At 29.9% G+C, this 13780-nt stretch overlaps 1 protein-coding gene across 5 annotated transcripts; it reads right to left on the bottom strand.

Annotated features, from left to right (window-relative positions):
- Positions 1-3645: 3645 nt before the first annotated feature.
- LOC146924118 (auxin transporter-like protein 1) lies at positions 3646-10805 on the bottom strand. Of its 5 annotated transcripts, none has more exons than XM_085709143.1 (9): positions 10205-10805; positions 9831-10025; positions 9357-9542; positions 8986-9098; positions 8692-8875; positions 8054-8151; positions 6217-6424; positions 5685-5942; positions 3646-4201 (listed from the first exon to the last, which is right to left on the bottom strand). In XM_085709143.1, exons 2-9 carry the CDS (start codon positions 10002-10004, stop codon positions 3983-3985), a joined length of 1440 nt encoding a protein of 479 aa, XP_085565269.1. In that variant the 5' UTR covers positions 10005-10025; positions 10205-10805; the 3' UTR covers positions 3646-3982. The 5 variants fall into 5 exon arrangements, with proteins under 5 accessions (XP_085565269.1, XP_085565268.1, XP_085565271.1 ...); XM_085709142.1 differs by having other exon boundaries at positions 9831-10009; XM_085709145.1 differs by having other exon boundaries at positions 9831-9994.
- Positions 10806-13780: the final 2975 nt, after the last annotated feature.

Below are 13780 nucleotides of genomic sequence, written 5' to 3'. Positions count from 1 at the left end.
TAAATTTTTGAACAATTTTTTGCAGACATGTTTAGAACATTACTAAAAGTTCCTCCGCAAAAAATTATCGCAAAATTTGATTTCTACATCCAGATTTTATTACTTTTTATCTTTAACTTTTGTCGTTTTAAAAAATTCATATTTAATTCATTTCATGTCAGAAAATTCTAAATTTTAGTAAACGAACCTTTCATAGTGTTCTAATCTTGTCTTAAAAAAATCGTTCAAAAATTTAAGAGTTTAATGATAATTAATCAAACTTTGTTTTAGCAGGGACTAAAATTATAAGTAAATTTTTTTTATAGGGACTAAAAATGCTATTAAAATTAAGTAAGGACTAAATTTACAAGGTCGCTATTTTATAGGGACTAGAAACATAATTAACCCTAATAATAATAATAATAATAATAATAATAATAATAATAATAATAATAATAATAATTACTCTTGAAAGAAATCCAAAAACTAAATCAAATCGAATATTGGCATTGTTTAGAAAAACCGAACGGTTTAACCAAACCGAACCACATTGAACTATGATCGACACTGAATATTTAAGTTATTTAACATATAATTCAGCATAAATTTAAAGTAAAATTAGTATATAAAATTTTATTTGACGAAAAAGTTAAACTAAAAATTTATAAGTATTATTGTGTAGTTTTTGCTAAATGTGTTTATATACATACCTATACATACATACATACATACATACATACATACATACATACATACATACATACATACATACATACATACATATATACACACACACACACACACATATATATATATATATGCATACTTTTCTTTGAAGGAAATATATATATACATATATATATATATATATATATATATATATATATATATATATATTAGTTGTATTAATATGTTTGGTTTTACGAATAATATAAAGTATATATATGTAGTGTGTGTGCACGCGCGTGCGAGCGTGTACGTAGGTTTACTACTAGTTTATAGGCTTGGTTTTACTACTACTTTGTTAAAAGTTGCATAAGATTTACTACCAGCAGTAAACCTTTCAAATTAAATATCATCTTAAACAAAATGTCTTTTTATGTTTTTATCCTACTTTGCTTATATAGTACTATGAGGAAAGTTTATAAGAACCCCTTTCAAGTAATGATAAGTTTAAAGATCTAGAGATATTTGGGATCTTAAAGTCAATGAAAACTTCATCCAAGTAGGTGTGGATTAAGTTGCCAAAGGTGAACTAATTGGCAATAATTTTACCAAGAAAGTGTGGAAATATATATTGCATAGGTACAAGTATATTGGTATCCGGTATGATGTGGGTATCGATACCAGAATACGACAATTTAAAAAAAAAAAAAAGGTACAGATACGTCAATAAAATCATAAGTTTTGTTATATAATATAACATGACAGCTAAATTCTTTAACTTACAAAAGAATATCATGATAAAAGTTTAAAAAATTCGAAGACTAAAGTTGATTAGAACAACAAAAACACTATGCACGCATGATATTATATTATCATATTAATATTATAAGAGAAAATCATAGTTTTCACTCAAAATAGAATAATGAACAAAAATGAAGTACCACAAGTACCGTACGTGTACCAGTATGAGTACTTCACCATTTTACAAGCACCTCAGAGAGGTGGAAATACTTTGTTTTCCAATTTAATGGATATTTTTTTATGGCAGGACAAATTTAGGAATATTAAGGAGCTATTGAAGGACAATACTTAGGTTAAGAATACGTTTGAAAGCACGAAAAGGATTTGAAGATGATAGTATAATTTAAATGTAAAACACAAATATGTTCCTTTGGTGAAGTGAAAGAACAAACAATCAATATGTGAGTAGTAAAATGAATGTTGAAGGCATTGAGAGTACGAAGAAATGGCTTCATAGTGGTTCAGTGCAAACTTTCCATAGTGTGAGGTATGTACCTTTTGTTGTTTCCAATATTATCTATTTAGGGAAGATGACAACAAAAGGGTGCAAGTAAGGTTTAGAAAGGAAGAAGACACTTGCTGTTGTTAGGGTATAAAAATGAGTAGAATATTTGCTATTTTGAAGGGCAATCTATGCGAAAGACAAGTGGAGAAAAGAAAGAAAAAATTTCTAATGATTTGTTTGAAAATTTTAATTGAAGGATGATTTGTTGGGAATCAAACAAATTTCCAATAAATAATTTAAGTGTGAAATTTCAATGCTTGGTAAAAGGGTGATGAATATTTTATTTTCTTAGAAGTTACTTTCTTTGTCCCACAATAACTATCGAATTTGACATGTGATTAAAAAATATGCAAAATGAAAGAAAGAGAATTAATGAAGATTTTACTATATTCTTTTTATCAAACATTGGTGTGTTTTTCATTAGCATAAATGCAAAGTAAAAAAATTAAACAAATTGTAAGTGATACACATAATAATTAGATTGTACACTTGAAGAAGGAAAAAACTACATTGAAAAAAATACACGGAACACTTTTTTTGAAACAACTTGTTTACAAATATGACAATTATTATGGGACAAATTAAGTATATTATTTGAACATTGTGACATGCGCAATTAACTTAGAATATTGAATTGGGAGTTTCTACAGCTTAATGAAATTGTGGAGATCAATTAACATCCCTCTAATCACTTTTTTTGGAAAATGTCACTCTCTTCTCTAAATAAAGTATTTTGAAGTGTTGAAGCATCTCATCCAAGAGCAAGAGAGGAGAGCAAGTATGTGTGATTTCACTTGGTTGAGATTCTCATCTAGCGAGTGTGTTATTATTTTCAGTAACTACGTGAGAGTATTCAATTCCATTTTTTTTGTTTGTTAAAACTTAGTATTCGGTTCAAAACAGACTAATATGAGGGATCCAATCCACCATCCACTTGCGGGGGTCATTTAAACAAATACAATCCATATTATGTTGTTAATATGGAAATTTTGTTGATAATTATTCTGTAAATACTTTACAAACGTGTTTTTGAGTCTTGAAGTTGAAGATTGTTTGACTCCAATGAGTACCAAGATTCAACTCACATAAATTTTACTATAAAAAAATGTTATTTGCACATTGTATCCTGTTTTTCTATTTGTGCTGCGTGTTTGAGGTATAAAAGTACTTTCAATCCTATTTATATCAAATAAAAAGAGAGGAAGATTCTTTTGCATGCATTTTTTATTAGGAAGAAAATAAGAATATTTTTCTGTTTTCCTCTCAATCAATCTAAGGTCCACTTTAGGATTCTATATTTCTAAACAATCCTCAAGATTTAAGGAAAAGATAGAACTGAAAGGGTCGTGACAAACACTGGCTAAGATTCGGGGAATAGAGATAAAGGTGAAAGATACAAACACCTAACTCAAATAAGCCTTTACAAAACCTTCAATTATTGCCAATCAAATTCTATAACTTTCCATGTCACACACACCCTAATTTCCTTTGACTAGCTAGTCAATCATATAATATATATCGTTATAACTTTTTTTTAAGGAATAAATCATTATAAACTTAGACAACAATTCATGCAGTCCATTTAAATTTGGTGGATCCATATGAATTTAAACCAATCAAAAAGGTGTTGAAAAATGTGTGTTAAAATGTGTGTTGCTAGCATTTCTCTTATAATCTATACCAACACATATGTCTACTATAATAATAGTTGATATGTTGAGGGAAAAATATCAAATGATTGTACATAGTCTTATGTATTGGATAGTGAACTATTAGGAAAATGCATGCTTCACTTGATGTTGCTAAATGCCAATTACCAATCACCAAACCCAACATTTGTTGGCTATAATCAAGTCTATGGTTATATCCAAAATGATTATCAAAAACCAAATTAAATAATAAAAAGATTGCCTTGCTACACAAGGAACACCAGCATTAACAATAATAGTATATCTATATGGTGATTAAACAAAAAAAGAGGGAAAATATGACTCAAACAAAGAAAAGACCACAGTTTTTTTTCCTCACTTTTCAGTGATGCATTGTGTGGTTGGAAGCTGGTAGTTTTGGTGGACACTGGTAGCATTTAGCAAATAATCCAAATGTGTCAACTTGTTTGATGAAGTTTGTCATACTAGCCCACCCTCCAAATCCAAAGCCTACAATAGTAACCCATATCACCACAAACGCATTGATCACATACATTAATGTCCAGCTTGGAATAACTTTGGGCAATTTCTCTGCAGCATTCTGAAAAGAAAAAAAAAATTAATCAAGTAAATGAATAAAAACCGAATCAAATCGAATATTGGCATTGTTTAGAAAAATCGGACGGTTTGACCAAACCGAACCACATTGAACTATGATCGCTAGTGCACAAACGGAACCAAACTGTCAATCGTAGTTGATTTTGGGCGCGGCTCAGTTCAATTTAACAGATCTGTTTCATTTTTAGTTTACTAAACAGACCTATAAAAAGGCATCAACCATATTTGACTAAAATTCTACACAATATCAAAGATTGTGACCATTACCTCAATTTTAAACCTTGATGAGGAGGTTTTGAAATATTGTTATGGTTTGAAGTTTTTGAACATTTAGTAAGACAAAAAGTTCACAGTTACAAATTGTTGACTAATAATGAGAACATGTCACTTAGGATTAAGAACATTAACAAGAACAGTGTTTTGATCACTGAGTACTGTGTAAGGATACTTGAGTTGATAGTGTTAGGTTGTGTTAAAATGTGGGGCATGTGACTTAAATAGTACCAATGGTACTATATGACTATAGCATATAACTGAATGACAAAGAAGTGGCACCAAACTAATCATGTATCATAAAATGTCAATTTGAATGATTTATAAAATTGGTGGGACTAGAATTTATACTGCCATTAATATAGGAAGTCACTTCCAAGCAGCATATAATTCGTTTGTTGTACTACTATGGCAGCATATTAATAATTTAATTGTCTAAGAGTAAGTTTAGATAAAAATTTCAACAAAAATTAGAGAAAAGTAAACAATGATTATGAATCTTCTAACTAACAAATTATAGTATAAGTTGAAATTAGCTTATCAATCTCAATATTCTCATAAGCTCTCCCATCTAACCTTTCCATAACCATCAACAAATTTATGGTGGGTTCTACGGTGTACCATATTGATAGGTAGTCCAGGGTGGACAATTATTTAATTATTGTCTGAAATTTTAACAATGATTGATGATGCCCCTTTGAAGTAGAAACTCATAGTCCTCCTCGTCTTTACGGCTAAGAAAGTGATTTGGTCGGCTTCAATTCGACAAAAACATGGGAAAACAATCACGAGTTGAGTTTTGAGGCACATATGTTCGGTTTTCCATGTTTTAGTCAAACCAGTACTGATCAAGTCACCGTCTCAACCGTGAGGACAAGAAGGACCATAAGCTTCTACTTCTAAAAGACACTTGAAGTTTCAAACAATTATCAAATATTGATGAGCGGTGTACCACCGTCCTATCAAAGCATTTCACAATACAATTTGCCTAAATTTTTAATGGTTTCATTTTAGCTAAAAATCAAATACTTATATCAATTGAAAAGCTCGTATATATACAAAAAGTTAAACCAAATTGGACCTACAACATGTCAAAATAGTGATTATTATTGTATCTTATGAGTAAAATCTCAGTATGTATTGGATATGTTATAGGAAAAAAGACAAAGATGTGGAGAGATTGGACAGTTTACCTGTCTTGCTGAAGCAGACCTATAAGTGAGCATATGAGCAGAAGCAGGGATGACATAGACAGTGAAACTAACCAAAAGAGCCCCTACAGCTGAGTTAATGGGACCAAAGAAAGGGAAGATTATAGCCAAAAACCATATTGGTATTACCACAGGTAACCTTGCTAGTGCCCTCAAAAATATGCTCTTTGTGTCATGCATTCCTATCACTTTCTCCCATACAAAGTACAATGGTGTACAAGCAAATCCAAAGGTGATAAACTGCAATTTACATTTAAATAAAGCAGGTCATTAGTCTCTAAAACAACATTTATTTTAGCATCAAACATATGTACAATAATACAATGTAGTGTCACACAATTTGATTATGACATTAACAAAATTTTAAAATAATCTCCGGAATGGAAAATACTTTAGGCTTGTTTGTTACACTTTTTAATCGTAAAAAAAACACTTTTAAAAGTTCTCATATGTTTGTTGGCTTTTAAAACAATTAGAATCGAAGGGGGGGAATGGCAAAAATATAAATATGAACCTGGTGAATGAGCATCAAGATTACACCAGCATCACGCCATCCATTACGAGGAAGAAGAGAGAAAGCATTGGAATGGTCTAAAAGTTGGTCACCAAAGGCCCAATAGACAGCAATTGCAGATGGTAGGGTAAGTGTGAACACATAAAGAGTAGCAAAAAAATAGATAGCTTTGAACTTCTGAGGTTTCCACATTGCATGCATGATTTCCCTGTAATAATAGTCACATGGTCCATGTTAGTGTATGCTCAAACATCGTCAAATTGAATATGCAAAATCACCCATAAATATATGCTCTACTTTTTCAAAATCAAAATTTTGACTGTTTCTTTTTCCACCCTATGAGTTTCTCACGCGTCCTATGCAGTTCGTATTTTAAAGTCCGAACTGCGTAAAAATCCCGTAAAACCTCCAAAAACATGTTGAAATATTTCAAATTTTAGAATCCGAATAGAACGTACGAGAACCTCATAGGGTGGGAAAAGTAATGGCCTCACATTCCTACTATTTTTACTAATATGCCTCAAATTTAAAATAGGTTTTCATGTTCATGTGATATGTCCAAATGAGTTGGAATTGTTTTCTAGAATGTTTTGTACCCTATTTTGTTTTTTAGTCAAATGCATTGTATTACCCTAAAAGGTTAAAATATATATACTAAAAAATATGCAAGCTTGCCTAATAGAGAAGTTTCCCAATAAGGCAAAGAACAGTGTATTTTTAGTACTATGCATTTTTTTATTTATTTTATAAATCCATGGTCCCATGCATGAATCATCTGAGCTGTCCAATTTCCTCATAGATGATACCTTAAACAAGAACCAAGTGCATATGTAAAAAATATTCATAAATGTGTAACAAAAATTGATAGAAAAATGAGTAAATATTTTAAACTATGCACTATCTGTCTCATTTTAAATGTAATGCGCTCATCTTAAAAGAATTTGCATTGTACAAATTGTGTTTTGACTATAATATCCTTTTGTTATCATTTATAACAGACCATCCTGCATTTCCAATTGTTTTAATCAAAATAAGGTTAATTTTGGAAAAACATTTCAATATTTCATTACCATTTTAAAGTGGCAAACAATGAGACACAAATATTTTAAATGTGTCATTTACTATAAAACAGATGAAAGTATAGATAATAATAAAGTAGTCCCTCCGTCCCATATTACTTGACCTATTTAGAATATTTGCACTATTTATGTAACATGTTTTGACTCTATTTTTCTATTAATATATAAAAACAAAATATAGCATATAAGATGTTGTTAGATTCGTCTCGAGTAATATTTTCAAAATATCAAATTTTCGTAATTTTTTCTACTAGATTATTAAAGAAATTTAAGTTTAAAATTGTGCATTGGCATACGTGACAGAGTCAACTAGGTCAAGTAATATGGGACGGAGGGAGTATGATACAAAATGCCCCTAGATAGTAAACAAATATAAATATAAAAATAAAAATTAGTACACACATCGTGAGGCAAAATGTCTCTTAGGGGGAAGGCATAATCTTAATTCAGAGCTTATATTAAAAAATTAAAGTGTTTGAAATATTTTAAAGCTAAAGTCAGAGAATAACCGTTAGCCAAGACAATAGTGTAGTGGGTGTTAAAAAGTGCCAGATTTTACTGTTTTGTCTTACATAAGAAGTCCTCATTAAAATGGAGGCAAAAGCTGCAACCATAGTATAGAAAATATATTGTCCGTGCAATAAACTTCTCTTAATAATCTTCAATGTTTCATTGTATTGAGACAATAAACAAAACTATGATGATTACTTTGTCTAAATGAATAAGCAAATTAGATTAAAAAAGATTTGGTGGATTACACTGTCACTGCGTGCCCGCCGAAAGTATAGAGTATGTTTGTGGCGCCAGTGAAATACCAAACCATTTTCTTTGGGCCCGAGTGAACCACATTTTCAACCTGCAAGAATAAACCAAGGTTTTTCTTAAAATAAAAAATTTTCAAAGAAGAGAGACCCCTCTTCCTTAACCAAAAAATGGACCCCACTTGTTGAAATTCAATTTGAATGAGACTTTTGGGCTATGGTTTAATTTAATCGGTTCAACTATGATTGAATCGGATAAAAAAAAACCGATTGAATCGACTGTGGTTGAACAAGGTGCAACCTGTTAAACTTTAATTTAATCAGATTCAACCAGACTACGATATGATCATGCACAAACCAACTAATGAACTAGTTGATGCTAATTTTTGGTTCAACTGATTGAATTGTGCTCGGTCTAGTTTATAAGACATCGTTAAAACTATTAATATTTTAAAATAATACTTAAAATGAATATCATCGTTAGTCATTTTAGTACATGTGAGTTGGATTTATTCTTGAAATTGTTAGAAAGACACTAATGTCATAGATGAATTTCAATTCAAATTATACCACTCCTACAATTTTAGGGACTAAATTAGTAATTTGACTGAGAAAATCAAGACATATGTATTTACCTGGCCATGAACAATGGCTGCAATGGTCATATACCAAGCTGTGTATGTGGTCATTCCAAGGCCAAGGAAAGACCAAATCCTATAGTTATGGAATGAAGGTATGAACACTGTTGTAGCACAACAAGCTCCAAAAATGTAAGTCCATGTCCTCTTGTCCAAGTGATCATTTATGTAGTATATGTTACTGCATAATGAATACAAAAACCAAAAACATGTTATCAAATCCACAATTCAATATGGTCCTTCAATTATCTAATCAAATAAATAAATGTTATAAAAAAATAAAATTCATACCTTGCACAAGCTATGAGCTGGATAACAGATCCAAAGAGAAGGAAAGTGCAGTTGAAAGCCAATCCAATTGCTTTCCAATAAGGACCAAGTAAACCCTCCAACACTTCAAACCACTAGACAAAATGAAATTTAACCATCAATGTCTTTCTTCAAACATTTTAACCTAAAATTTTTAAAAAATAGTCTGCAACTGCAATAGCGGCCGTGACCATGAGACTTTTTATGTCTCCGCTACAATAATTCCGATCACATCGATTTGACCAGAATATTTTGAGATATCAAAGATTACGATGTGACTACAATTAAAAACCTTGATTTGATTTTATTAGAATATTTTTTTTCTTATATTATTTTGGGGGGTGTGGTCTCACCTGAATGACATGATTTTTGAAGCTGACATTCTCTTTCTCCTTTCTGCTTCTGTACTCAACATACAGAATGCTAATCAAATAAGCAGTCCAACTACCCATCAATCCATAGAAGACTTGGAATATGATGCCTGAAATCATTCCTAGCTGAGAGAATGAGTATGGTAGTGTCAACAGAACCTGAGCAACCTGCACAACACAAAACCAAAAATTAAATTAAAAAATAAAAAAAAGAATCAAATTCTCTTCCACACACCAAAAAAAGGTCACAGTCAAAGAATCTTAGTTCCAATGATGAGACTGATTGGATATGGATGTACAGTGAGTTTAACGAAATCACGGTGACACTGTAAGTCTCGAACTTCATTAAAGCTTTATAGCGTAATTTCTGCTAAAATTACAGTGACTCACCGTGATCTGCTAATTTCACTGTGAATGCAAACATGCGTCGAAATCTAAAAACTCATATTTCTTTACCTGATTTGAGGCACAGCTAAACCAAGCATCATAAACAGAACCACCATGCCAAAGAAAATTCTTGAAACCAGAAGCAGGACTTCCTCCTTTCTCTTCCTCTCTTTCTTCATTCAGCTCAGTTGTTTCATTAAGACTTGACATCATTGTTTCTTCACCTTGTTTCTCTGATAACATTGTTTCTGTGATTATAAAGATCTTCAAAATTCAAACAGATATACATAAACAGTCACATCAAACTATTGAGTTAGACATTTACCAAACACAAATCAAATCAAATCAAACTCAAAAAGAAAACAATTTTAACATGAAAAAAAAGAAGAGATTTTTTTACCAACCCATGAAGAAAAAAAGCATAAAGGGTCATCAAAACTCACCTAACCTTACTCAATTTTCTTCTCTTTTGTGATGAAACTCAATAGGCTTTCTCAACAAGATTTTATAACACAAAAACAGAGGAAAAACAGAGTATATTTTCTTTTCTTCCTTTTTTGCTGTTTTTAATGAGGTTTGTGTGTCATCATGTGAAACTTTCTCGTAACTGCTACTATACACAACACGTTACTCTTCTCAATCAAGGCAAAAGAAAAGAACCAAGGTAACAAAACCACACTATAGGTCAATTGTTGCGGTAATTTTTTTTTGAACTTTCACTCTCTCTTCTATTTGTTGTGTTATTCACCAATAGAAAGAAAAGAACAGTGTCTTAAATATGCTTGTTAAGGTAAATGAATCAGAGTCTTAAATGCTTGTTCTGTGGAAAGAATTGGCAGAAAATAACGGTTTTCAATACATAAGATATGATACTTATATACTCCAGCATGCAAGAAACAGCATTAAGATCTGACAAAAGGTAGTATAGTTGAGAGAGAGAGAGAGAGAGAGAGTTGAAGAATGGTTGAGATATAAATAAGGGAAAAAAAATAAAGGTAAAAATGGAGAAATGAAAGTTGAAACTATGTGTTTGGTTTTATTGTTAAGAGTTCAAAGAGATGTTTGGTTTTTATAGAGTGTACTTGTCTGTTTCATCTCCTTTTATCAGTTATGAGTTTGTGTTGGTTCTGTGCTGTGTGTTTTCTGTTTGGCTGTAAGGGCTATTGAAAATGTGTAGTGTACGAGGGAGGGACAGTATAGTATACTGTATGAGTATACTATAATCAATAGTCAAATTACCATTATGTTGATAGTATTCCTTACTGTATAGTATAATGTTGATAAATTATTGGTGGGGTGAAAACTGAAAAAGGAAATCAATAATAATCACGAGTAAACTCTAATCAATAGTCAAATTCCAACCTCCCTAAAAAAAAAAAAAAAAGTCAAATTCCAGCTTAGGGAGATATTTATATTTGGCATATATGACATGATAATCGACCATTTGAAAAATGTAAGGAATACTATTTTTTTCAACATTCATTCTAATATTAATTTCATTTGGGTCCTGCTAACCGGTGTCCCCGGGGCACTGGTTAAGCATATCATAAAAAGGAATTATTACCATAAAAGGAAACTGTTTTTGACTTTATTATAAATTAATTACACAATTTCAATGCATTAGCTACTATATAATTTCCTTTTCCATATCCTTAACCAATGCCCCGGGGGCACCGGTTAGCATTTCCCATTTCATTTTAATACTCTCTATGGTCTTTATCATGAGAAAAATTTCAAAAAAAAAAAAATTTGGTCCAATTTATAAGAAAGTGTTACAACTTTTGAGGCGTAGTTATTGCTTAAAAGACTTTTATATCCCTCATTTGATCTTCTCTTTTTAATATTAGTGGGTGTATCTAATGTTTCACAATTTTTTATGAAGGTGTATTTGTGAAAATAATCAAAACGTTACATTAATTAATGATTCTATTGGTTTTGATGTTTTTTGATTTTTTTTCTTATGACAAGGATCGGATGGAGTACTCACTAATACACGAGGCAGTACTCACTTATATACCGGATGAAATCAATATGGATCTCACATTTTTACGTAAGACTTATTTATAAATTAGAAGACTCATATAGTCGTATTGATTTCACATAGTAAAAAAGTCAAAATTAAAAAGATTTCAAATAATAATAATAAAAAAGTCAAAATTAAAAAGAGAGTGTTATTAGTAATCTTCTACAATTAAAGCTGGCCTAAATAACCTAAATTTTTTACGTAAATAAATTTCCCTATTTTGAAAAAACAATTTTTAAAAAATAAGTAACTTGTTCCAAAAATAATATTTTTACAGAAAATAGAATATTTCCATAAAGGAAAATTTGTTTTTTGAAAACTTTGTTTCTACAAAATTACCTCAAAACATTATCGACTAGAAAAAAATGGGCCATGAAATCCTCAATCTAGGCCCACAAAAAGTATCTGAGAATATGAGGTTATATTTAAGAAAAATGCTCTTCTTCCAACAAGTTCCTTAGAGAAATAGTATTTATAAATATATTTATATTTGGTATCTGATATGATAGTTGAGCATTTGAAAAATGTAAGGAATACTCTTTTTTCAACCCTCATTTTAATATTAATAAAAAAATCTAATTTTAATATTCACTTATACATCGGTTCTTCCAACAACTTCCAACTTAGAGAAATAGTATTTATAAATATATTTATATTTGGTATCTGATATGATAGTTGACCATTTGAAGGAATGCTCTTTTTTCAACCTCATTTTAATATTAATAAAAAAAATCTAATTTTAATATTCACTTGTATATCGGATAAAATCAATATGGATTTCACATTTTTTACGTAACACTTACTAGTAACAAACCCGTGCTGACGCACGGGTACAGTAAACGTTTGTTATTTGTTAAAAATTATGAAATGTTTATAAGAGTTTTGATGCAATTTAATTATTAGTTTATGTAATTAATTTGGATGTGATGGCCAAATATTTGTGTATTATATTTTTGATTCAACAATAATATCCACTTATATTTTTTTTTCTCCAAATAAAAAATATAATAACATGTCTTGGAGTTTTTTCCTCAAAAAATATATAATTTTGGAGTAGGTTTGCTAAATTAAAATATTAACTCGAAAAAAAAAAATTAGTAATGAAGTCTTGTCTTTTGTATAATAATATTTTTGTAACTTTTCAGAAACGACAACTCGTCTTGTGCATTTCTTTTAAAATTCAAACTTGTCTTATGCGTAATAATTATTTCAAAATATCATTAGCAACGACTTGTCCAGTGTATAATCAATGACGATTTGTCCCGTGTATAGCAATAATTTTACATTTTTAGTAGCGACAATTTGTCATATGTAAAATGTTTATTTTAAAACTTGGATCACCAACAACTTGGCTCATGTATAACAATTACTTTAAAATTTATATCATTGATGACTTGTCTCGTGTATAATAATTATTTTAATTTTTTTTATCAATGACAACATGTCATGTGTATAATAATAATTTTTAAATTATGAGCAGTGACAAATTGTCTCCTTTATAACAACTATTTTAAAATATGTATCAACGACGATTTAGCCAATGTGTAATAATAACTTTTAAATTTTAACAATGACAACTTGTCATGTGTATAATTATTATTTTATAATCCATATCGCTGATGACGTGTCATGTGTATAAAATACTAATTACTGATAATTGTTGTGTGTAACTAATTTCCACTAATAACTATACACTAATTTATTTATTTTGATGGACTTAGATTTTTAGATATTGTTAGTAAAAGTAGATGCTGGTGGATTTGTATCAGTGAAGATTTCGCCAGTGTATAATAATAATTTTTAAAGTTAACAGTAACAACTTGTTTCGTGTGTAACAAATATTTTATAATTATATATCAGTGATGACATGTCACATGGTTAATAATTATTTTGAAATTTATATCAGCTATAACTTGTCTCCTTCGTTATAATTATTTTTAATTTGTACTCAATGGTAAAATGTCCCGTGTATAATTCTAAGTTTTTAAATTTTTAA

The sequence above is a fragment of the Medicago sativa genome, chromosome 5 (assembly GCF_051527215.1).
Source record: "Medicago sativa cultivar Bolivia chromosome 5, Bolivia_mono, whole genome shotgun sequence".
NCBI classification, from domain to species: Eukaryota; Viridiplantae; Streptophyta; class Magnoliopsida; order Fabales; family Fabaceae; genus Medicago; species Medicago sativa.
The sequence above is the reverse complement of the archived record's forward strand: the minus strand, read 5'-3'. Positions and strand labels throughout refer to the sequence as shown.

What these genes read in the sequence shown, in the direction of transcription:
- LOC146924118 (XM_085709143.1), bottom strand. Translation starts at nt 10,004, where the DNA reads ATGTTATCAGAGAAACAAGGTGAAGAAACAATGATGTCAAGTCTTAAT. An exon ending in CAGCTCATAGCTTGTGCAAG is followed by an intron (nt 8,876 to 8,985) that starts GTATGAATTTTA and finishes TTCATTATGCAG; the next exon opens with TAACATATACTACATAAATG. An exon ending in GGTCTGCTTCAGCAAGACAG is followed by an intron (nt 4,202 to 5,684) that starts GTAAACTGTCCA and finishes TTTTCTTTTCAG; the next exon opens with AATGCTGCAGAGAAATTGCC.